The 25,476-nt window shown below is 37.0% G+C and overlaps 1 protein-coding gene across 2 annotated transcripts in view; it reads left to right on the forward strand.

Moving 5' to 3' along the window:
* Positions 1-25,476, forward strand: part of ZFYVE9 (zinc finger FYVE-type containing 9) — a 213,025-nt gene that overhangs the window by 115,306 nt on the left and 72,243 nt on the right. Inside the window, exons 5-10 of one of the 2 annotated variants that reach the window (XM_012434631.2) lie at positions 3,807-3,906; positions 6,371-6,547; positions 8,180-8,349; positions 14,589-14,709; positions 19,383-19,505; positions 22,350-22,505. In XM_012434631.2, coding sequence (XP_012290054.2) covers positions 3,807-3,906; positions 6,371-6,547; positions 8,180-8,349; positions 14,589-14,709; positions 19,383-19,505; positions 22,350-22,505 — 847 coding nt within the window. The remainder of the gene's footprint in view (positions 1-3,806; positions 3,907-6,370; positions 6,548-8,179; positions 8,350-14,588; positions 14,710-19,382; positions 19,506-22,349; positions 22,506-25,476) is intronic. The other variant, XM_012434632.2, reaches the window with a different exon arrangement.

Below are 25,476 nucleotides of genomic sequence, written 5' to 3' on the forward strand. Positions count from 1 at the left end.
TGTCATGAGTGGTATATACTATATCTATTGGCCATTTTATTTATTTTTTCTATGTATTTACCAATGTGAGTTCTTTGCCTTATTTCCTTGGAGGTATTTGTTGGTTACTGAAGCTACTGTTTTAATAATAAATTAATGTTGTTTATAATAATTGCAATAGCTCATTAAGGTTTCCCAGATCCATTCTTGCTCTCTTCCTTGTTTTCAGCGTGCCCCCACGCCCCACAACTGTGGCTATACAGATCTGATCATGTCTTTCTCTGTGATTAAAATGCTTAAGTGGGGGCCGGGAACAGTGGCTCACACCTGTTATCTCAGCACTTTAGGAGGCCAAGGCGGGCAGATCACCTGACATCAGGAGTTCGAGACCAGCCTGGCCAACATGGTGAAACCCCATCTCTACTAAAAATACAAAAATTAGCCAAGCATGGTGGCACATGCCTATAATCCCAACTACTTGGGAGGCTGAGGCAGGAGAATTGCTTGAACCCTGGAGATGGAGGTTGCAATGAACCGAGATCACACCATTTCATCCTAGCCTAGGTGACAGAGCAAGGCTCTATCTCAAAAAAAAAAAAAAAAAAAATTAAGGGCTTTCCCATTGCTCTATTAAAAAGGCCAAAACAGATCCTACAGAGCCTTTGCTTAGTCTAGCCTCAGCTTATTCCATGCAATCCCCTAATTCTTGGGGCCTCAAGTCATATTAACTTTTTTTAGTTCTTTGGTGGGTTCATGCTTCTTCACCTAATAGAAACTGTGCACATACTATTTCCTCTACTATTACTGTCTCTTCTTGGCACCTTTTTGTGCACAGAAAACTCTTATCCATCATCCAGATTTGATCTCTTGCCATTTCCTAAATAAAATCTTCCCTGACCCTGCCAATCTAGATTACATGATCTTATTTCACGGTTTACCACTTTTGAAACACATAATTTTATATTCACTTGTGTGGGTTTTTTTTTTCCTTTTTTTTTTTTTAAGATACAGGGTCTTGCTATGTTATCCAGACAGGAGTGCAGTGGCTATTCACAGGTGCAGTCATAGTGTACTGTGGCTTCAAACTCCTGGCTTCAAGCCATCCTCCTGCCTCAGTCTCCCAAGTAGCTGGGACAATAGGCATACTCCTCTGTGCCCAACCTTGTGTGATTATTTGATTTTAGGTTATAACCTGAAACTCTTAGGCTAAATTGTGTTGCATGAAGGCAACGACCATGTCTGTCTTGTATACTGCCACATCCCCATTGGGTAGCCTGTTGCCCAGTACACAAGAAGAGTTCATATATTTGTGGAATAAATGAGTGAGTAATGGATTATTGGTTTTGTCTCTTTATTAGAAAGATTATTGAAGGATTTTAAGAAATTTAACATGATTAGATTTACTTTATTTTTTAGAAAGTTCCTTCATTTAATCTTTGTGTGGAAGGTGAATTGGAAAGGCAAATGTGAAGATTAGCAGAACAGTTAGTTTATCATCATCATCATTTAGACCTCAGATAATAATGGCCTGAACAGAGGCAGCAATGTTAGAGATAGGAGAATATATGATTTTGGAAGAAGAATTTCAGAGGAAAACCAACGGGACTTAATGACTGACTGGATGTGGTCATGGCAAGGGAGAAGGAAAAGTTAGGACTCAAAATTTAAATGAAATATGTAATTTAATATGAAGTAGTATTACACAGTAGTTAATGACAGAGCCATTGCAGTCATACAGATTAATCATGTAATTTACTAACTGTATGACCCTGGTAATTCTACTTAATGTCTTAGTTCATTTGGGCTGCTGTAACAAAATACCATAGACTGGATGGCTTATAAATAACAGAGATTTACTTCTTACAGTTCTGAAGGCCAGGAAGTCTAAGATCAAGGCACCTGTAGATTTGGTATCTGGTGAGGGCCCGCTTCCTTATAGATAGCTGTGTTCTAACTCTTAACTTCACAGGGCAGAAGGGCGAGGATTCTCTCTCAGGCCTCTTTCATAGGGCACTAATCCCATAGGCCCCACCAACTAATACCATCACTTTTGAGAGTTTTGGAAAATTCATCTGTTTACCTAACTGCTAATTGTAAATGAGTGTTTTCATAGAATCTTTGAGGTTAAATGTAACACATGTAAAATACCTAATATTCATATAGTTTGCTATGAACTTGAGGAAGTCATTTAACCATTTAAACTCATTTCTTCAGATAGAAAATAAGGATAATATGTATATTATTTCTTCTCTGTATATCACAGAGTTGTTTTAAGACTGCGAAGCCCTATAAAAACTGTAAACTGGCCGGGCGCGGTGGCTCAAGCCTGTAATTCCAGCACTTTGGGAGGCCGAGGCGGGTGGATCACGAGGTCAAGAGATCGAGACCATCCTGGTCAACATGGTGAAACCCCGTTTCTGCTAAATATACAAAAAATTAGCTGGGCATAGTGGTGCGTGCCTGTAATCCCAGCTACTCAGGAGGCTGAGGCAGGAGAATTGCTTGAACCCAGGAGGCGGAGGTTGCAGTGAGCCGAGATCGCGCCATTGCACTCCAGCCTGGGTAACAAGAGCGAAACTCCATCTCAAAAAAAAAAAACAAACTGTAAACTGATAGTAATCATAGTAACTAGATATTAATTTTACATAGTAGGATGGGAGATATCTATCCAACTTAGACTTTAATATGACCCCTCATCTCTTGGTTCAACGTTGTAAGGTATAGGATGCTTGGCCATAAAAACTGAAGAAGTAAAATTTATCCTACTGGGAACAGATTTTTGCCACTGTAAAGCTCTATGTGATAAATTATGAGTTCTCAAGAAAATAAATCTGGCCAGGTGTGGTGGCTCATGCCTGTATTCCCAGCACTTTGGGAGGCAGAGGTGGGTGGATCACTTGAGGTCAGGAGTTTGAGACCAGACTGGCCAACATGGAGAAACCCCATCTCTTCTAATAGTACAAAACAAAACAAAAAATTAGCCAGGCGTGGTGGCTTACGCTTGAAGTCCCAGGTACTCAGGAGGCTGAGGCAGGAGAATTGCTTGAACCCAGGAGGCAGAGATTGCAGTGAACCAAGATCGTACCACTGCACTCCAGCCTGTGCCACAGAGTGAAATTGTGTCTGAAAAAACAAAAACAACACAAAACAAAAAAACTTGACAGGAACAAAGGAAATTGTTGTTGCCTGGTGTAAAAGGGAGAAGGAAGTGAGATTGTCAGGAACCAAGCCCAAAAGGTGGAAATGAGATGCTGGAAATTCGCATGGCATATTTTGATTGCCTGTTATGATTTCCTGTAGCTAAAGCAGTGCTTATTTTTATGATTGAGTTGTATATGTTGATCCTTGGCCTTCGTAGCAGAAACAGTGAAAACAGCTGCTATAGTTATTATTCCACACATCAGGATAGTAACAAACAGAAGTTAAAACCCAGAAAAACCAATCTTTATTTATTTCATCCTGCTATAATTCCTTTCCAAACAGAAATAGCAGATGTAACTATCTTTCAATACCCACGTCAGGTGATGGTGTGCATATAAATCTTACCTAAGGGTAATTCAGGTGGTTTTTTCCCCCCTGCTGTGTATTTGCCATGTGATCTTAGCTAAGATTTTTATTTTCAGCCAACGTTTTCCGTTTCTTTATGGTTGACAGACTTGTAATCTCACTCCTGCTTTTGAATTACCCAACTAGCTGAACTACATTTTCTTTGAAACTTTAATATTGTAGTCTAATAAGGCTCACTGACCATCAGTATTTATCAGTATTGGTTCATTCTCTTTGCACTGTAATCTCCAGTAAATTTTGTTTGTTCTTTCCCCCCACAGGTTTTCTGTGCTTCCTGCTGTAGCCTGAAATGTAAACTGTTATACATGGACAGAAAGGAAGCTAGAGTGTGTGTAATCTGCCATTCAGTCCTAATGAATGGTAAGTATTAAAACAGGTTGATTTCATAGTGATTGAGACAGAACAAGGGAATTCCTATGAAAAGACTTTTCCCCCCTGCCTTTCTTTACAAGTTGGTCACCTCCTCAAATGTTATAACTTTAACTGAAAATATTTAGCTAAATTTCCATGTTTTGAGAGTATCTTAGCATTTCAGAATTCCCGTGCCTAATTTAATGAATGAATGCTAAAGCCAGGTAAGTTTTTCAGGAATAATGGAAGTTCTTTGGCAATCTGGTGCAGGTAGTTATTTGCATTCCTATAAAATAACCAGGGTGAGGTAGGAATGGGGAGCTTTTGATCACCAGATGATGAGATGTTAAAATTGGGCTGAGATTTTCCTTTTAAGAGAAGCTATCTCTTTCTAAGGAAGAACTTAATAACTTATGCATTCTTACCAGCACCTTGTTTCATTCATTTTGTTGAAAATAACTATTTTAGCATCTAGGACCAAGTAAAAAATTGCATTTTAAAAGTTCATTTATCTCTTTAATGCTACTTAGATTTGCTATGAGAATAAAGGTTTAGAATCTAATTGTTATGTGATAAAATAATATGGCCAGGGGAAAGTAAATAAAACTTACCCGGTGTTCATCTTTTGCTGGACTGGAAATGATTTTAAGGGCATGTTAGTTAAAAACCCTGAGTATTCTTGTAAAAAGATATACTAAAATTGTTCAGGTTATAGTATTTTCTCTTTGAATGCATCTTTGTACAGTTGCTGGAACAATTACTAATTAGGCATAAAATGTTGAACTTGCACACCAGTGCTACCTGTGCCAGGATAGCGTGCCTCCTGGAGGCTGGAACTTCTGCTCTGAGACCCCTCCTGCTCTGTCTGTCTGCATTGCTCATAGTGATGTTTTCCTGTTGCTGGCTTATTAACCTATTGCATGACAGTTAATCTGATCTGTTCTAATTTCCTATGATCTACCCAGTTTCCTCCCATTTCTGAATTCTTATAATTTTGATCAAATATAAGTCATTCTCTCCACTCTTAAGGGTTACTTTTTAAATAGTAGTTATTTCACTTGGTTGCTCAAATGATGATTTTTATTCTGCTGCTTTCATTTTCGGGCACATATTCATAGAGAAGAGCATGCTGCTTAATTATAGTACCTAATAGCTCTTTTATTTGATGAGATCTTCCAACTTGATAGCTAATTTTTTTTAACTTGGCATAGCTAAAGATGAAGGAAATGGCAGAGGATTCACATGGAATACTTACTTTTTATTAAGCCGAGGAGGCCCTTAACAGGGGATCCTAAGGTAATCCACTTTTCCTGGTTTTTCCAGCATCTTTCCTCTCGCATGGCTTAGCCTGGTCTTTTTCTGAATATTTAATTTGATGCTTTTCAGTGTTCCCTATCCCTTTTTCCCTTTCTCCTTTTCTCTTTCTCCCCTCTTCCTGCCAGTGCTTCCAAAGGAACATAGCTTTTGTTACTAGCCTTGTCTTACAGTTTGGAGGCAATAAGTATTCAAAATCTTATGGATCATTCTTTTATGTTGAATGAGATTTTTGAAAGGATGCTTAAAAAGTGGGTGACTTCTGTTTCTGGACATGTGGTATTAACTGAACCTAGAAGATAAAATTTGATATCTTTTATTTCTGATACACCTTTCATCCTATTTGCTTTAAAGGCAATAGGTGATGTTTCAGTATTTAGTAAAATTATAGGGTACACAGAATCTTAATGTATTTGTGATCATTTATATTGGTTGATCACACTTACATGATATTGGCACATTTTCATGTTCAAATAGGTCCTGTGCTTTTGAGACACACCAAAGATGTGAAATGGTTGTTACTGATGGATACTTTTATACAGGGTGATGATTGCATAAAAGCAGAATTCAGAAAAATATTGAGATGTGTTCTTCTGAGCTTTAGGCTTTAGAAATTTTTAATGAGATTTTATTTTAACTAAGAAGAGCCTTAAAAGTTTAGAAATGAAACTTCAAATTATACAGTAGATTTATGCTATTATAGCCCCTGATTTTGCTTTTTGATAGAACTTTATAAAATGCATTAAATATTAAAACAAATGAAAAAATGTCTAAATGCTATCCCAGTTTCAAATTCTTAAAGTTTGAGGTTGTTTCACACCCTCTTAAGGAAATGTTTGGTATCCTATAAAGAAGCCAGGCTCTAACCTTTAACTCAGACTGATCTCTTATCAGTCTCTCAGAAGTATCCTATAATTCTTCTTTTTTAAATCACATTATTCTTATTTGCTCCAACCAAATAGTTTACTTGGCTAAATGGTCTCCTTTATTACATAAACTCACCTATCTCTTTAATACCTATAAAATAACCATAGTATGGAAAAGAGACATACTATGAGTATTAATTAGGAGAAGCTGCATTATTTATCCAATATTGTGGAGGTCTTGATGTCCATATTTTGCAATCCATTCACATTGATTGTGTCTGTATTTGCTTTAGCTCAAGCCTGGGAGAACATGATGAGTGCCTCAAGCCAGAGCCCTAACCCTAACAATCCTGCTGAATACTGTTCTACTATCCCTCCCTTGCAGCAAGCTCAGGCCTCAGGAGCTCTGAGCTCTCCACCTCCCACTGTGATGGTACCTGTGGGAGTTTTAAAGCACCCTGGAGCAGAAGGTAGGGGATCATGTGCTATTCTGTCTCTCTTTCCTCACGAAGTTCCTCTGAAAAGGTGCTGATATGACTTTACAGCACAAGTCTTAAAAAACACTGCAGATAAGTCTCTTTGGGTGGTTATTAAAATGCAACAAGGTGAGAAATGTGTCAAGACTATTCAAGACTATTTCTGGGCAAGTAGAGAATAATACTGTGTTGCTTGGTATTTTAGAGGTACCTCAGAATATATGTCAGTCTCCTCTCCAACTTAAGAATGGAGTAATTACACTGCTTGTCCTTAAAAAGAGGTGCCGAATTTGAAGTCAGTCTGTAAATTCCTAGCCTACCTCATGCCTACCTTAATGTTCTTTGTAGGAGTTTAGTAAGTGATAAAAATGAGAGTTCTTCTTTCTGACCAGCTCATTCAAGTATTGCTTTTTGGAGTATACATTGCCATTTTCTCTTTTCATTTTTAATCTGTCCATATAAAAATATGAACATTTTTGTGTTAGGCACATAGACTTTAAATCTAGAACTTTAATTCTGATTATATCATATGATAGGTAGAAAATTACAGGCTCAACTTACGTTGGTTTATTATATCTTTAATGATTATGATATTGTCAGATGAAAGACACTGTAAGTGCAGGGGATTATGAATAGTAAAAGTAACATTTATTTTCTTAAAATGATCTTGTCAAGTTTCCCTTGATAATTAAAAGCAGTCTTCCTTCATTAATTTTATCTTTTCATCTATTAATATTCCCTTCCCCTTGTCAAATAACGCACCTCCCCTTTTGAAGATCATAGACTTCTATTGACATTATCATGCTCTTCCCCATTTTTTCTCTTCTCAGATCATCCCTTAGTTATACTCCTTGTATTTTTATGAATTTAGGCTTTCTTAAATCTTTATTCTCTTCATTTGTTGTTTTTGTTGTTCTTCCCTAGTCTCTGTGTATTTTGGCTGTTTGAATTGATTTCCAAAACTGTACTTAAAGGGATCATTTCATCAGACTCAGTTTTCCAGCCTTTTTCCTGTCCTTTTACTAAAACACAAATTACTTTTGCACTGCCAGATCAGTCTTTTTCTTCTTCAGTTACACTTCAGGCAATGATCTGGTCAGTTTGCTTCCCAATTCTTACATATCTGTGCCAGCTCTTCCGTTATAAATTAATTATTCTATAACATTCTTCAGGGCATCTTTTGCCCTTTAAAAGTACCATATGACTTTACAGATGTTTAATTCCTTTGGAAAGCTCATACCTTTAGAAAATGTGAATGTCTATTTCTTTTTTCCCCCTGCTATTAATTTATTTCTGGGGCACTTGAACACTTTCCTTAGTTTCTCTGTCAGTGATACAGGACTGAGTATGTGACATAATCATAGATGTGTTTAAGAACTCTTAATATTTCAAAGCAAAGTATTTTATATCTTTGCATATAAGTTAAAGAAGTAAAAAATATATTTAAATTTGTATTTTAAATTCATTTATAACCACTTTTATACAGTTACGTTTCTGATGTTTCTGATTGTAAGTTGCTAAGTAGTGATTTCTTTGTACATCTGGAATTGGTGACCCTCTCTTCTTTGATGTTAGAAAACCTCCAATGTCACATTGATGCCTGTTTTATTTTTCTGGCCCCTCAAGTGGCTCAGCCCAGAGAGCAGAGGCGAGTTTGGTTTGCTGATGGGATCTTGCCCAATGGAGAAGTTGCTGATGCAGCCAAATTAACGATGAATGGAACTTCCTCTGCAGGAACCCTGGCTGTGTCACATGACCCAGTCAAGCCAGTAACTACCAGTCCTCTACCAGCAGAGGTAAGAAAACAAAACAGCAATTAAAATTGCATAGCTACTTGCTGCCTCAGTCTTGCCTTTTTCTATGTTGAGTTACTTTTGTGTGGAACCCTATAGGTTTTGGATACAACTCAGTGTATGTGTGTACATATATGGATAAAGTAAATGTGGCAAAAGTCAGCTGTTCTTCTTTGCTCTATATTTAGAAGTTTTTTAACGAGAAAGGTTCTTAATGAAGATTGTTCTCAGATGAGCTCAGGTGCTCCACTGTAGCTAGCAGTCAGGCTGTAGGGAATTCTGTTCCCTTGCTACACTGGTTTTTAAAGTGTGTTCCCCAGGTTCTGTGGCAGGCTCTCAGGAGTGCCATGGCGAGGAAGAGCAGGCAACACGAACGGGTCTGAGGAGCTGAGCTGAAAATCCTGACTTACCAGCATCCCCTACCAGAGTGGTATAGTTGTTACACTTGTTGAACCTACACTGACATATCATAATCAACCCAAGTCCACCTTTTACATTAGGATTGGATACTTTTTTCTTTTTTTTTTTTTTTGAGACAGAATCTCACTCCGTTGCTCAAACTGGAGTGCAGTGGTATGATCTTGGCTCACTGCAATCTCTACCTCCTGGGTTCAAGCAATTCTTCTGTCTCAGGCTTCTAAGTAGGTGGGATTACAGGTGCCAAGTAGGTGGGATTACCATGCCTGGCTAATTTTTGTATTTTTAATAGAGACAGGGTTTCACCATGTTGTCCAGGCTGTGTTTCAAACTCCTGGGCAACATGGTGATCCACCTACCTCAGCCTCCCAAAGTGCTGGGATTACAAGTGTGAGCCACCATACCCTACCAAGATTGGATAAAATTTTTACTCTAGATGTTTTCATATAATTGTTAGTTACTAATTATTTATATTAATAAGTTACTAATTATGTTAATAAGTAAAATTTTTCAGACATTTACATCCTATATAATTTGTGGGTTTTCTGCCATTACCGAGGCAGAAAATAAATAATAATAATTTGTGGGTTAAATTGCATGTTGTTAAGATTACATTTTTTGGCATGCAGAGCTAAATTACCTGTTTGGTGAGTTATTGAAGCATGTAATATCTATCTTCAAATATTTCTTTTTTTTTGAATTTTTCTATGGCTACAGCCAGAAATATGTCTTATCCTTCTTTGAATCTTCACAGTGACATTGTCAAGAAAGTTTTTTCTTTATTTCCCCCAAATATTTTTTTGTTTGTTTGGTTTGGTTTTTTTTGACACAAGGTCTCATTTGGTCACCCAGGCTGCAGTATAGTGCCGCAAACATGGGTCACTGCAGCCTTAACATCCCAGGCTCAAGTGATCCTCCCGCCATAAATAGTTCTTCCCCAAATAGCTGGGACTATAGACAAGCCTGGCCACAACTGTTTGTTTGGAAAAAAATTCAACCTACAGAAAAGTTGTATGAATAGTACAGTGAATACCCATATACTCTTCACCTATCTTCATCAACTGTACCATTTTGCCACATTTACTGTACCACTTCACGCTACACACACTTTTTTAAATGACCTATTTAAAGATTGGTTGAACTTCACCACTTAATAATTCAGCTTGTGTACCCTAAGAAACGTCATTTCCTTGTATAACCACAATACAATTATCACATGAGAAGGAAAGTTAACGTATAATTCTGTTATCTATAATCTATATTCAGATTTCCCCAATTGTCCCAATAATGTTCTTTATAGCTTTCATTTATATATGTGTGTGTGTGTGTGTGTGTGTGTGTGCAGATATATTAAATATTTTTTTAAATAAAATTTATTTTTTAAAATCAAAATCTCATTAAGGATCACAGTTGCATTTAGTTGTCATATTTCTTTGGTTTGCTTTAATCTTGAACAGTTCTCTTTTTTTTAGTTTTTATATCATTAATGTTGAAGTATTTGGGCCATGTTTTACATGATACTCTCAATTTGTATTTGATTTTTTTTTCTCGTGATTAGTTTCAGATTAAACATTTTTTGGCAGTACTCATAATCCTACATATAAGTGAGGGTGATTTCTTAGAGAATCACATCAAGTATTAGTTTAGGTTGGGCACAGTGGCTCACGTCTGTAATTTCAGCACTTGGAGGGAGGCCAAGGTAGGAGGATTGCCTGAGCCAAGGAATTTGAGACCAGCTTGGGCAATACAGTGAGACTCTGTCTCTCTAAAAAATTTAAAAATTAGCTGGCCATGATGACATGCCTGTAGTCCAGCTACTCAGAAGATTCAGGTGGGAGGGTGATGATTTTTTCTTTCTATTAAATTTCCTATCTCTTAGTTTGTATGATGGGTTCTTAAACTGTAAATATTTTTGAAAAAATGAGGAAGGTCTAGTGAATGAATGCTATAGGGAAAGAATATTCTGCTCATTATAAGCAAGCTAAGCCACGTTATTTTGTGCACTTACATTGTGCAATACCGTAATATTTATGTGGTAAATGAGAGAAAACAAACTGTTTAATGCCAGACTAGAAAATATTAATATTTTTCTTCTTTTTATGGTCTAGTAGAGTGCCTGGCACTTAACAAGTGCCCAATAAATGAAGTAAATGCCCTTTTTTTGAGACGGAGTTTCGCTCGTTACCCAGGCTAGAGTGCAATGGCGCGATCTCGGCTCACCGCAACCTCCGCCTCCCAGGTTCAGGCAATTCTGCCTTAGCCTCCCGAGTAGCTGGGACTACAGGCGCGTGTCACGATGCCCAGCTAATTTTTGTATTTTTAGTAGAGACAGGGTTTCACCGTGTTGACCAGGATGGTCTCGATCTCTTGACCTCGTGATCCACCCGCCTTGGCCTCCCAAAGTGCTGGGATTATAGGTGTGAGCCACCGCGCCCAGCCTGTTTGTTTTTTTGAGACAGAGTCTTGCTGTGTCGCCAGGCTGGGGTGCAGTGGCGTGATCTCAGCTCACTGCAACCTCTGCCTCTCGGATTCAAGTGATTCTCCTGCCTCAGCCTCCTAAGTAGGTGGAACTACAGGCATGCACCACCACAGCCGACTAAGTTTTATATTTTTAGTAGAGACAGGGTTTCAACATGTTGGCCAGGATGGTCTTGATCTCTTGACCTCGTGATCCACCATGTGCAGCTCTTTTTTTTTTTTTATACTTTAAGGTCTGGAATACATTTGTAGAACTTGTAGGTTTGTTACATAGGTATACATGTGCAATGGTGGTTTGCTGCACCCATCAACCCATCATCTAGGTTTTAAGCACCGCAGTAAATGCCTCTTCACAGAAGGTATTTAAGTAGAGGCCAACTGACCACTTCTTAAGATATTGAAAGAAGAGTATTTTCACCATTCAATAGTAGGTTAGGAAGGATAGATTACTTTATTTTCTGTACCAGGCTTTCAAGTCAGTTAATAATAGTTTGCCAGTAAAATTTTATAAAGTTCCTATATGATGCCATACTGGAAAATTTTAGAAATCCCACTAAAAACATATAGTCCTAAAAAAAACTTTGTCCTAAGTAGGGACAAAAGAATGGCAAAACATGGGCATATTTATTTTGTTTTATTTTATTCTTTTTTTGAGACAGTTTTGCTCTTGTTGCCCACGCTGGAGTGCAGTGGCACCATTTCAGCTCACTGCTACTTCCGCCTCCCTAGCTTGAGTGATTCTCCTGCCTCAGCCTCCCGAGTAGCTGGCGTTATAGTACCCACTACTAGTTCTATGGGTTACTAGTAGTAACCCATAAACTATATCTAGTTTAAGTACCACTACTATATCTAGCTAATTTTGTACTTTTAGTAGAGACAGCATTTCACCAGGTTGACAAGGCTGGTCTCGAACTCCTGACCTCAGGTGGTCTGCCTGCCTTGGCCTCCCAAAGTGCTTTGATTACAGGTGTGAGCCACCATGTTCAGCCATATTTTGAAGAAATAGTTTTAATGTTTGTTCAGGTATAAAATACATACAGCAAAATGCTTAACTAAGGAACACTAATCCTTAGGAAGCAACTTGATGAATGTATACATGTTATATATAATTTTTTTATATTTTTTATACACACACACACACACACACACACACACACACACACACACACAAAATATGTAACCGCCATCCAGGTGAAGATACAGAACATCTCCAGCACTCCATAAGGTTTCCTTATGCACTTTTTCTGTCAATACCTTCCTATTTCTTCAAGGTAACCATTGTTCTCACTTCTGTCCCTACAGATTAGTTTTGCTTATTCTTGAATTCATATAAATGGAAACAATAGTATATAATGTTTTGTGTTTAGCTTTTTAAACTCAACCTAATATTTATGAGATTTATGCATGTTGTTGTATGCATCCAAAGTAAATTTCTTATTGCTGAGTAGTATTCCATTGTGCAGATATACTATAATTTATGTTATGTTCTCCTGTTAGTGGTAACTTGAATTGTTTCCAGTTTTTGACTATTATGAAGGAAGCTGTTAAGAATATTCTTTTTTTTTTTCTGAGTCTCACTCTGTTGCCCAGGCTGGAATGCAGTGGCATGATCTCGGCACACTGCAACCTCCACCTCCCAGGTTCAACCAGTTTTCCTGCCTCAGCCTCCCAAGTAGCTGGGGTTACAGACTCATGCCAGCTAATTTTTGTGTTTTTTGTAGAGACAGGGTTTCACTATGTTGGCCAGGCTGATCTTGAACTCCTGACCTTAAGTGATCTACCTGCCTTGGCCTCTCAAACAGCTGAGGTTATAGGCATGAGCCACTGCAACTGGCTGTATGAATACCCTTATACATATTTAAAACAAGTTTTAAATATTTTTCTTTTAACTTATTTTTTTTTTTTGGAGATGGAGTTTTGCTCCTGTTGCCCAGGCTGGAATGCCGTGGTGCGATCTCAGCTCACCGCAACCTCTACCTCCTGGGTTCAAGTGATTCTCCTGCCTCAGCCTCCCAAGTAGCTGAGATTACGGGCTTGCACCACCACACTCGGCTAACTTTTGTATTGTTAGTAGAGATGGGGTTTCACCATGGTGGCCAGGCTGATCTTGAACACCTGACCTGAAGTGATATACCTGCCTTGATCTCCCAAAGTGCTGGGATTACAGGTGTGAGCCACCATGCCCAGCCTCTTTTAACTCTTTAAAAGCTTCTATTTCATGTTTATGTTACAGAGAATATACATCTGTGTAGTGTGGGAAATAAAAGAAAAAAAGTTACAGATAATATAGAGAGGAAAGCACTATTTTAATAGATATTTGAGCATGTTCTATTTAATAATTAAGTGGATTTAATGCCAACAAACATGTTTTACAACTGTATACTTCATTAAATGTAACTAATGTGATTTGCCTGTGAATGCAAAGAAAAATGAACTTCAATTTTTATTTTATTACATAGTAAATGGAAAATGATGACATATTTTAATCTCTGTATTTTACGTTGTTTTTCCCTTTTTATTAAAAGTATTAATATATATAACATACAATTTATAATTTTAACAGTTTTTAAGTGAACAATTCATTGGCATCAAGCACATTTACATTGTTGTGCAATCATCACCACTATTTACAAAGTTAATTTTTTTTTTTTTTTGAGACAAAGTCTTGCTCTGTCACCAGGCTGGAGTGCAGTGGCAAGATCTTGGCTCACTGCAACCTCTGCTTCCTGGGTTCAAGCAATTCTCCTGCCTCAGCCTCCTGAGTAGCTGAGACTACAGGCGCTTGCTAAGTTTTTGTATTTTTAGTGGAGACAGGGTTTCACTGTGTTAGCCAGGATGGTCTTGATCTCCTGACCTCATGATCCACCCACCTCGGCCTCCCAAAGTACTGGGATTACAGGGGTGAGCCACTGTGCGCAGCCCAAAGTTAATTTTTAAAAACAATATAAATTAGACTTTAAGTAGATCCCAAGATATTAAATATTAAGAAATTATCAAATAATATTGAAATTTTGTTTCTGTTGCCACTACAGTTTTTAAAAAAATAGTTTTCTCTTATGGTAAAAGAAACTTGGGTAAAGGAAGCTTTAATGCAGTTTATAAGACCTCTTCTCTCATTACCATGACTTGGTGATACTAAAAGGAGAAACCTGTACATTTGAAAACATTTTTGTAGTATAGGCCTAATTTGTTTGTTTTTTTTAAACCTTGGGTTAATGAACATTTTGTGCTACCTTTCAAAAAGTATGAATTTCAAATTTTCACTTACATTCCTATTTATATTTCTAATTACGTTCTGCCAAAGTCTTGAATTCTCCGTAGTACTCACTTTGTTTTGCTTTTCCTAGACGGATATTTCTCTATTCTCTGGGAATATAACTCAGGTTGGAAGTCCTGTCGGAAGTGCAATGAACCTTATTCCTGAAGATGGCCTTCCTCCTATTCTCATCTCCACTGGTGTAAAAGGAGGTATGTGGACTACATATTTAAACACGGATAGTTCTATCTGCCAAATGTTACCTTCTAATTAAGGGTGAGAGACAGAATTTGAGTAACATTCACCTTTCTCCTATCCAACAAAACAAACAACTGCCCCAATACTATGAAAACAGTTGTTGCTGTTATTATTTTAGAGCAGATGCTTATGTTTTTATATTATAATACTGTTTTCGTTTTTCGAATGGCTATAATATTGTTATAATGTAAATGTAGTTTACTAGCACTTTTAAAAACTATTTCAAAGCATATAATATTCTGAAGGATTGCTTATGATTTAGGATGAACTCACCCTGATACAGTCATTATTTTAGCTTTTTGTTTTGAAGTAGGATATACATTCAGAAAGAACATATAGTAAGTGTGAAGAGCACTGAATTTAAACGGTAATTTTACTGTTAAAAATATTTTTAGGGAGGCCGGGCGCGATAGCTCACGCCTGTAATCCCAGCACTTTGGGAGGCCGAGGCGGGTGGATCATGAGGTCATGAGATCGAGACCATCCTGGTCAACATGGTGAAACCCCATCTCTACTAAAAATACAAAAGAAATTAGCTGGGCACGGTGGCGCGTGCCTGTAATCCCAGCTACTCAGGAGGCTGAGGCAGGAGAATTGCCTGAACCCAGGAGGCGGATGTTGCGGTGAGCTGAGATCGCCCCATTGCACTCCAGCCTGGGTAACAAGAGTGAAACTCTGTCGCAAAAAAAAAAAAAAAAAAAAAGAAAAAAAATATTTTTAGGGAATCCTGATAAGAAGTAAAGTTATTATCTAATCAAAATAATGCTTAATACTACGTGAAATTTTATTTTTATGTTTTTAACTTTTATTTTAGATTCAAAGGGTACATGTGTAGGTCTGTTACATGGATATATCACATGATGCTGAGGTTTTGGGTATGATTGATCCTGTCACCCAGGTAGTGAGCATAGTACCCAATGGGTAGTTTTTTTTTGTTTTTTTTTTGTTTTTTTTTTTGAGACAGAGTCTCTATTCAGTCTGCCACTGATGGGCACTTAGGTTGATTGCATGTCTTTGTTATTGTGAATAGTGCTGCAGTGAACATACAAGTACATGTGTCTTTTTGGTAGAACAATTTATCTTCTTTTGGATATATAATCAGTAATGGGATTGCTGGGTCGAATGGTAGTTCTCTTTTAAGTTATTTGAGAAATCTCCAAACTGCTTTCTGCAGTGGCTAAACTAACTTACATTTCTATTAACAGTGTATACATGTCCCCTTTTCTCCACAGCCTCACCAGCATCTATTGTTTTTTGACTTTTTAATAATAGCAGTTCTGGGTGATATGAGATGGTATCTCATTGTGGTTTTGATTTGCATTTCTCTGATGATTAGGGTGAAATTTTATTGCTGACATATATGGATCAGTATACAATTACATTTTCAGTAGGTGGCTTATTAATAACCTCTCCTGAACTTTGTCCTAGGCTTTTACCTGGTCTCCTTGCCTTCAGTCTTCCTCTCCTTCATTTTATCTTCTATACTGTTGCTAGTTATGTTTTTGAACATAGATATTATCTTATGTTTCCTTTACTTAGAAATATTTAATGGATTCCCAGCGCCTTTAGTGTAAATTACTTATCTTAGCAGACACTGTTTCTTTTTTTTCTTTTTTTTTTTTTTTTTTGAGGCTCTGTTGCCCATGCTGGAGTACAATGGCACGATCTTGTCTCACGACAGCCCCCACCTTTCAGGTTCAAGGGAGTCTCCTGCTTCAGCCTTCCAGGTAGCTGGGACTTTGCACCACCATGCCTGGCTAATTTTTGTATTTTTAGTAGAGACAGGTTTCACTGTGTTGAGCAGGCTGGTCTTGAACTCCGGACCTTGTGGTCAACTGGCCTCGGCCTCACAAAGTGCTGGAATTACAGAGGTGAGCCACCGCGCCCAGCCTGACAATGTTTCTTACAACCTTATCTCAGCTTGTCTTTCCAGCCATTTATTATCAACTTTATTTCCAGCCATTCCCTAGCATCTTACATGTATACTGCAGATTATTTGCTATTTTTTGAATATTTACTTTTCATTGTTTTGTACATTTTCTTGTGCTGTGGAATAATGGGAAAGAATGGACTTCAGAATTGAACAAACCTGATTTTTAATGCCAGTACCATTCTATTCTAGCAGTGTGATCCAATTGGCAAGTCATTCATCCTCTCTGAATTTGTTTCCTAGTCTTTTTTTTTTTTAATTACATAACTATACCTACTTAAGAGTCATTGTGCGTATTAAGTTAGATATTATACCTGTAAGAACATACCAAGAAAGTATCTAGCATAAAGTAGGCGTGTAATTAATATTTTCCATTTCTTCCTTTCTTCTGCCTAGAATACCCCTCTCTACTGTAGACTTCCGAAGAACTCCTCAGCCTTTTAAAATCCAGCTTAATGATTAACTCTTCTCTGAATCCTTACCTGGGCTGCTTAGAAAATAGTGTTTTGCTTCCTTATCTCTGTTCTAATAGCAGTTCCTATAGACTGTTGGCTGCATTAACACTTTTTCTCATTGCAGTTTCAATATTATATTTTCAGGTGTTATTCTTTTACTTAGACTATGAATTATTTATCTTATTTCATACTGTGTTTACTGCTCCTTGCATGGTGCTAGACCCATAGTAGGTTCTCAGCAAATGCTGACTGTCTATATTGTACTATCAAATGCAGCTATGTCCCAGATAATTAGCAGTGTACTTTCACATACAGTTAAGCATTCTTTTGATTGCATAATGCCTTTGCTTGTTTACCAGGACCTTGTAAAAATATCTATTGTTAGTAAAATTGCTGCTTAGGGTTCACATTTTTATTTTAATAAATCTTAGATTAACAAGGAAATAAATTGGCCTATTCTGTTGTTAAAAAATGTCAGATTGCAGGATTCTATTTTCATAAAAAGTTAAATCCATTAAATCTAATTGTCAAAACTTCTTCTACCAAGAAAGAACAGTTAATTATCTATATTACTTAATTAAACTGTATTACAGTCTCTTCACCAAAATTTTGCAGTTTTTTATTCCAGTGGGATGACTTTATTTAAAAAATGTTAAACTCAGGATTTCTCTTTCCGATAATTTTTTTTTTTTTTTTTGAGACAGAGTCTTGCTCTGTTGACCTGGCTGGAGTGCAGTGGCACAGTCTGGGCTGACTGCAACCTCCACTTCCTGGGTTTAAGGAATTCTCCTGCCTCAGCCTCTTAAGTAGCTGGGATAACAGGCCTGCCCCACCACGCCCAGATAATTTTTGTATTTTTAGTAGAGACAGAATTTCACTATGTTGGCCAGGCTGGTCTCAAACTCCTGACCTTCCGCCCACCTTGGCCTCCCAAAGTGCTGGGATTACAGGCATTAGCCACCATGCCCAGCCTAAATACTTTTATTAATGGGGTAGATATTTCCCACTGCAGCCAAAAAATCAATTTTTAAATTTCCATTAGAAAATGGCAAATGATGTTACTTTGTTCTATTTGACTGTCCCTCAAAGATGCATGTTATGTAATACCAAGTAAGCAACATTCACCGTTTAGGTTTTTGATTCATATCTCTAGATTCTACAATGATTATTACCCATGATTTGACTTCAAGCTCAAAGGATCACTGTCATTCAAAATGAGGTGCTGAAGCACATACTGTGCTTCCAGAGATTAAATGGGAAGAGTTACATTCAGTATTAACATGTCATGGTCAGAATCTTATGTGTGATTTACTGGAGATTTTAGTGATATATGTACTAAACTCTTGAATTATACTTAAAGGAATTGTTTTATGAAGCCAGTTGCGTATAATACTTTTATTTTGTGGGTTCATTTTTTAAAATTTAAGTTTTTAATTGTCAAAAATCTCAAAACAGTACAAAAGATCATACAGTAAAAAGGTCATACAGTAGAAGGGCTCTCTTTCTACCCCAACTCTTTGATATTCTTTCCAGAGGTAACTAGTATATTATCATTTTCTTGTATATCATGTGTTACTTTAAATGCTGTTCTTGAACATCTATTATGTGAAATTCTTGTTATAATAGTTGGAAAATTTTTACTAAATAGAAAGGTAGGGCCAGGCATGGTGGCTTATGCTTGCAATCCCAGCACTTTGGGAGGCCAAGGTGGGTGGATCACCTGAGGTCAGGAGTTCGAGATCAGCCTGACCAACATGGAGAAACCCCATCTCTACTAAAAATACAAAATTAGCCAGATGTGGAGGCACGTGCCTGTAATCCCAGCTCTTCGGGAGACTGAGGCAGGAGAATCGCTTGAACTTAGGAAGCGGAGTTTGCGGTGAGCCGAGATTGTGCCGTTGCACTCCAGTCTGGGCAGCAAGAGCAAAACTCCATCTCAAAAAAAAAAAGGAAGAAAGGTAGACTGGGGCACAAACCACTCTGGGGAAAGGTCTATACACAGGATAACCACATTATCATCCAAAGTGGACTTTGGGACCACTCAAAGGGTCACTTTTGAGAGTAAAAGGGGGCACTATTAACATGATACTGGGTCAGCAGGTACAAACCATGCTCTGTATGCACCTATTGATAAATCAAATGCATGTGTCTTTTCTGTGAATAATTCGCTCATTTCTCCATCTGATCTCTTTGTTAGTTTGTCCCTTTAACCAATCTATTACATTCTTTTTTCCCCTTACAGACTATGCTGTGGAAGAGAAACCATCACAGATTTCAGTAATGCAGCAGTTGGAGGATGGTGGTCCTGACCCACTTGTATTTGTTTTAAATGCAAATTTGTTGTCAATGGTTAAAATTGTAAATTGTAAGTTATAAATTCCTAAAAATTAAAATCAGATGCTTTACTGACTCATAGATAGTAAATAAAACTTTCAGATTTATTACACACAAGTATTTTTAATACAGCCACATCTTACTGAACACTGAGTTCTGAAAAAGTTGGTTTGTATTAAATAATATATCCCAGAGGACAGCTGTGGAACTAACTGAAACTTTCACATTTAGTTACAGGGGTGAGGTAGGTGAATTCTCCATGGAGGAAAGCCAAACAAATCTTGAACTTACCTGAATTAAGTTCTTGAGATGAGTATGTTAAACCACAACTTATCACCAGAACTGGTGGTAGATAAAGTATACAGGCTACTCAAATAATTTACATGCTAGGTTTTAATCCCAGAGACCTCAATCATGGTATAAAACTTTATTTAGGAAAAGTGTTAACTAACACATAGTGAAGCTTCAATACATCATAAACTGAGATTCAGAAGAAACTTCTGAATTCTTGGTGCTAGCATCATGAATGAGAAAGATGACAGTAACTCAGAATTTTTTGAGACAGAGTCACTTTGTTACCCAGGCTGGAGTACAGTGGCATGCTCTCTGTTCGGTGCAGCCTCCACCTCCTGAGTTCAAGCATTCCTCCCACATCAGCCTCCCAAGTAGCTGAGACTATAGGTGCGTACCACCATACCTGGCTAACTTTTTCGTATTTTTTGTAGAGATGGGAGTCTCACCATGTTGCCCAGGCTGTTCTTGAACTCCTGGACTCAAGTGATCCACCTGCCTTGGTCTCCCAAAGTGCTGGGATTACAGATGTGCTGGCTAATAATTTTGAGAATTATTCAGAGAATGCATTTATCCTGAGTGAGTGTTAATAGGTAGTTTTGAAGGAAGGAACCTCTGGGGAATTGTCCTTCAGTTCTCCATGTGTACTTAAGTTGATTTTGGAAACCAGAAACATAGACTAATTCCTTAGAAGTTCTATATTGATGAAATGTGGGTTTCTGGCTTACTTGCTAATCACACTCTTATATGTTTGGCCAGTTACTAATTCTTGCTACCTTTTCTTTAGGATCAGATTTAAAATTAATTTGCTTGAAATTTCAATTTGCCGTATCCGGTTTATAAATTATACTTAGAAATTAGCCAACCTGCCAGGCATTGTGGCACGTGCCTGTAGTCTCAGCTACTCAGGTGGCTGAGGTGGGAGGATTGCTTGAGCCCAGAAGTTCTAGGCTGTAGTGCACTATGCCGATTGGGTGTCCACACTAAGTTTGGCATCAATATGATAACCTCCCCGGAGCGGGGGACCACCAGGTTATCTGGACCACCAGGTTCCAACCACTGGCCCAGGCTGGAAACGGAGCAGGTCAAAACTCCCGTGCTGATCAGTAGTGGGATCACGCCTGTGAATAGCTACTGTACTCCAGCCTTGGCAACATAGCGAGACCCTGTCTCTTAAAAAAAGAAAATAAGAAAGAAAGAAATTACCTAACCTAAGGCCAGGCACCATGGTGCACACCTATAGTCCCAGTACTTCGGGAGGCCAAGGCAAATGAATCACTTGAGCCCAGGAGTTCAAGACCAGCCTGGGCAACATGGTAAAACCCCATCTCTACTCAAAAAAAAAAAAAAAAACCCACAAAAAACTGAGCATGGTGACATGCTCCTGTAGTCCCAGCTACTCGCGAGGCTGAGGTGGGAGGAGTTCTTGAGCCCAGGAGACAGAGGTTGCAGTGAGCCAAGATCATGCCACTGCACTCCAACCTGGATGACAGAGCAGGACCCTGTCTCAAAAAAAAAAAAAGAAAAAAGGAAAAAAATATCTAACTTAGATTCTTAAAGTTTATTTATTTATTTATTTATTATTTTTTAATGAATGAGAGTACTCATATTGCCCAGGTTGGCCTTGAACGCATAGCCTCGCCTCCTCAAGCGCCAGGACAACTGGCCGGAGCCACCGCGGCTCCCGATTCTTGAAGTTTAGACCATCATTAGGAATGTCCTGTTTAGGTACCCAAAGTGAAATAAAGATGTCTTTCTTTTTTTGATTTACGTTTATTTTGATTTACATGGTGGTATTCATAGTTATATTTGAGTCCTTTTTCAGTTCTTTTGGGGATCCCATTGTGTTGGGGTACCAAGAGTAAAAGTGTCAAGGATTAAACATTGTTTTTGACTACATATGATTTCTGCTGTTCATATTCTCCATATAGCCTTAAAGTGAAGTAGTTCAGAAAACCCATCTTTTTCACTAATTTTTACAGCATGAAGCCAAGTAAAGTCATGTTGCTGATTATCTAGAATTTTCTCCCAGAAAGGACTATAGTTAAAATAGGTAGAATCTTTTGGTAATATATTAAATTTAATAAATATACATAAAAATATATTTTCTTTAGGTCTAACCTGAAGGCAAAGCTATACTATTGGCTTTTATTGTAATTATTTCTAGTCTTACATAGGTAATTACTTCCTTTCATGATGTGATTTTTTAAAATATAAAGATGGAGGACTATGTTCTTCAGTCACTATGACTTACAATACATAGTTTGGTTTTATTTTAGTATTAATAGAATGTTGCTTTTTTTTAATAATAAAAGTTAAAAGTTTTAAGTGCATTTTATTATTATTTCTTTTACTTCCTTTTCAATCATTTTTCTAAGTGTTTAGAAAAGAGCCAGAGGCACTAGCATGTTTTATTTTCTACAATAGTTTTCTGGCTCAATGCAGTGACAGTTCACAGTTGAATTATACAGACTATGATCTATTTTAATCTTTGCTATATTATAACATAGATTTCTATGCATCTTTTTTTAAGAATAGGATTGATAGGAATGTCTTTATTTTTATATTTTTATTCCATCTGTAGATGTGAACAGGAAGTGCTGGTGTTTCACAACCAAGGGAATGCATGCAGTGGGTCAGTCAGAGATAGTCATTCTTCTACAGTGTCTACCGGATGAAAAGTGTTTGCCAAAGGATATCTTTAATCACTTTGTGCAGCTTTATCGGGATGCTCTGGCAGGTGGGAATGCTTTGTGACTTAGTCTGCTCCCTTTGTAGATGACAAAAAATATTTTGAATTCAAATACAACATAATAGTCTTAACTTTGGACTTAAGCATGGCAGGGGACTTTGATATGAGTGGAAAGTTAGAAATTTCCATGGTGTGAGGAAATGATAAATTTTAGTATTGTACCTGGTGTGGTTATTATTATTTTACAGAGGCTGGAATCAAAGCTGTAAGAGAATCTGGTGACCTGAATGTAAGAATATTTTCTTTTCAGTGGGGGGATCAGGATATTGGTACCTGGTATAAGGAAGCATATTTGTAACCCCTTCTTGTTTCTTCATTTAACAATATTTAATCATAGTGTAAATGCTAATGAATATTCAAATTTCAAAAACAGTAGCATAGATGACTATTATGGCTTCAAAATAAATTGTAAATATTAACTGTAGCAATTTAAAAGTAAAGGCATAGAGGTTAGAATTTTGGAAAGACTAAGGATATTAACATAAAAAGAAACTAAGAGAGAAAAGAAACATATTATTTGACATTACAGTTATTTATTATGACATTGTATTATTTGACATTACAAAGTCAGCCTCCCTTTGATTTAACAAATGAGGTAAAAAATGGTATAATTGAGCTATTCTCATTTATTGTAACAGTAAGTCAGTATATAATATCTGTACTTGATAAATAGGGATTATCTTTGAGGAACAAAGCTTGGAGAGGGTGTGGGGGTGGCTGGGGTATTAAAACTATTTTCATGTATTATTTGATAATTCATACATATATTAAAACTATAAATTATTCAGACTTTGTTCGTGCAATAATTTCCATTGTGGGATTCTGTGCAAAAGACAGTATCCAGAATATAAAGTGCACTTTTGTGAATGAAAGTGTTTATTGCAACATTACCTAAATTTGACACCAAAATTCAGATGCAACCTAAATGCCTTATCTATAGGTGAAAAGTTTGACTTATGTTATAGTTATTAGATGTGTGCATCTTTTTGAGAACTTTTTTTGGCCATTTAAAACTATTTATGAAAATAATGTAATAATATGGAAAATGCTCTTTAAATAAGTACAGAAGTAGGATATACATTGTATTTTTAATGTGGTATAGATTATGCATAAACGATTGTGCCTTTATGTATTAATTAGTCTCTACAATAATTTAGGTGTAGCATTACATAGGGCAAAGTAATACACTGGAAACTGACCCCATAATACCTGTGAAGCACCTTTTAGTGTTTACCCTGTTTGTTCCAAAATGAGTAAGGTTAATTTGAAATCATCCAGGTCCTCCAGGCCACATAATACCCTGGAGCTGAATTTAGTTCTGGAAATAACCAGAAACTTTCACTTTTCTCCTCAATCTGAATGTATTCACATTTAAAAATTCTAGAAAAATGGCATTGGAGGTTCAAGTAATTGTAGGTTTGTGTGGGTTTTGAGAGGATGTCAGAGACTAGGGCATGGGGTTCATGAATGTCTTATTTAGGAGCCCATCCTTTATTCTGTAGGCAATGAAGAACCATTGAAAGAATTTGAGATGATGAGTGACATAATCAGATTTGCATTTTAGAAAGATGACTCTGGAAGCAATGTGAAAAATGGATCAAAGTCCGTGAGTCTGGTGGCAGTTAAGAAGCAATTTCAGGATAAGCAAATGTATATTCATACAGTAGAATATTGTTCAACAGTAAAAATGATCTAACTGCTGATGTACGCAACAGCATGCATGAATCTCACAGACGTTATGCTGAGCAAAAGCCAGGCACAAAAAAGTACATATTGGATGATTCCATTTATATGATTCTCTGAAACAGATGAAATGAATCTGTGGTGCTAGAAATTAGGTCAGTGTTTACCTAAAGTGAGGTGGAGTGCAGGTGCTAGAATTGACTACGGAGAGTCCCAGAAAACTTTCTGGGATGAAAGTTCTGTATCTGGATTAGGATAGGTGTTACATGGATGTTTACCAAAACTCATTGAAATGTACACTTAATATCTATCACTTTCATAATATATAGTTTATACCTCAGTAAAATTTATTATTTATAAAGCTATTGCAGGAATCCAGCAAGAAATTAAGAAATTATCAGGATTTAACTTAAATAAAGAGTATTGGAGAGCTATGAAAGATGTGGTGCTTCAATTCAGTAGGATTTGGTAACTAAATGGATATGAGGGGTTAGAGGGGACAAGTCAAGGTTGGCCTTAGATTTCTCGTTTGAGCAACCTGAGTGCGTGTTGGTATTATTCATTGAGATGGTGAATAGACGAAGAACAGATTTGGCAGAGGAAAGGGAGTTCTTTGTTCAGTGTGCTGAATTTGAAATAATGATGTCAGATGTAACGTGAAAATGGCAGATGAATATATGGGTATGGATCCCAGAAGATAGGTCTGAGTTAAAATACATATTTGGGAGACACAGCTTTTATGTGGTAATTGAGAATATGGTTTTAAATGGGATAGGCCAGTGTGAAGTGACTAGGACTGTAAGTGAAATCCTGGGAGATAGACATCCTCTCTTCACAAAGAGAGGATGTGAATTATTGCATGAATTATTAAATATGTTTAGCATAAATGGTTATATGTTTTTTCAAAGGATAGTTATATGTCAGTTGAGTCCATTTTGAACTATTAAATTGCAAAAATTCTGAAACAACAAAATACTTGAAACTGATTACAAGATAATAATGATACTCTAAGGTCAGACTATAGTACATCTGAGCCAAGTTAAAAATATTTTTTATAATGTAGGATAGGGACATGAACATATATTTATATATCTAAGGAAATAACATTTCAAAAGCATAAATGAGATGAAAGAGTTTTTCCTTGAATAGGAATCATTTCACAGCTCATCAAATATTGGGACTAGAAGGTTATTTTAGATAATTTAATATAAACTCTTTATTTTTTAGATAAGCAAAATCAGACCTAGAGGTGTATAATGGCTTTCCTAAATTACAG

The sequence above is a fragment of the Aotus nancymaae genome, unplaced genomic scaffold (assembly GCF_030222135.1).
Source record: "Aotus nancymaae isolate 86718 unplaced genomic scaffold, 86718_ANA_hifiasm-v0.15.2.pri h1tg000007l, whole genome shotgun sequence".
Taxonomy (NCBI): Eukaryota; Metazoa; Chordata; class Mammalia; order Primates; family Aotidae; genus Aotus; species Aotus nancymaae.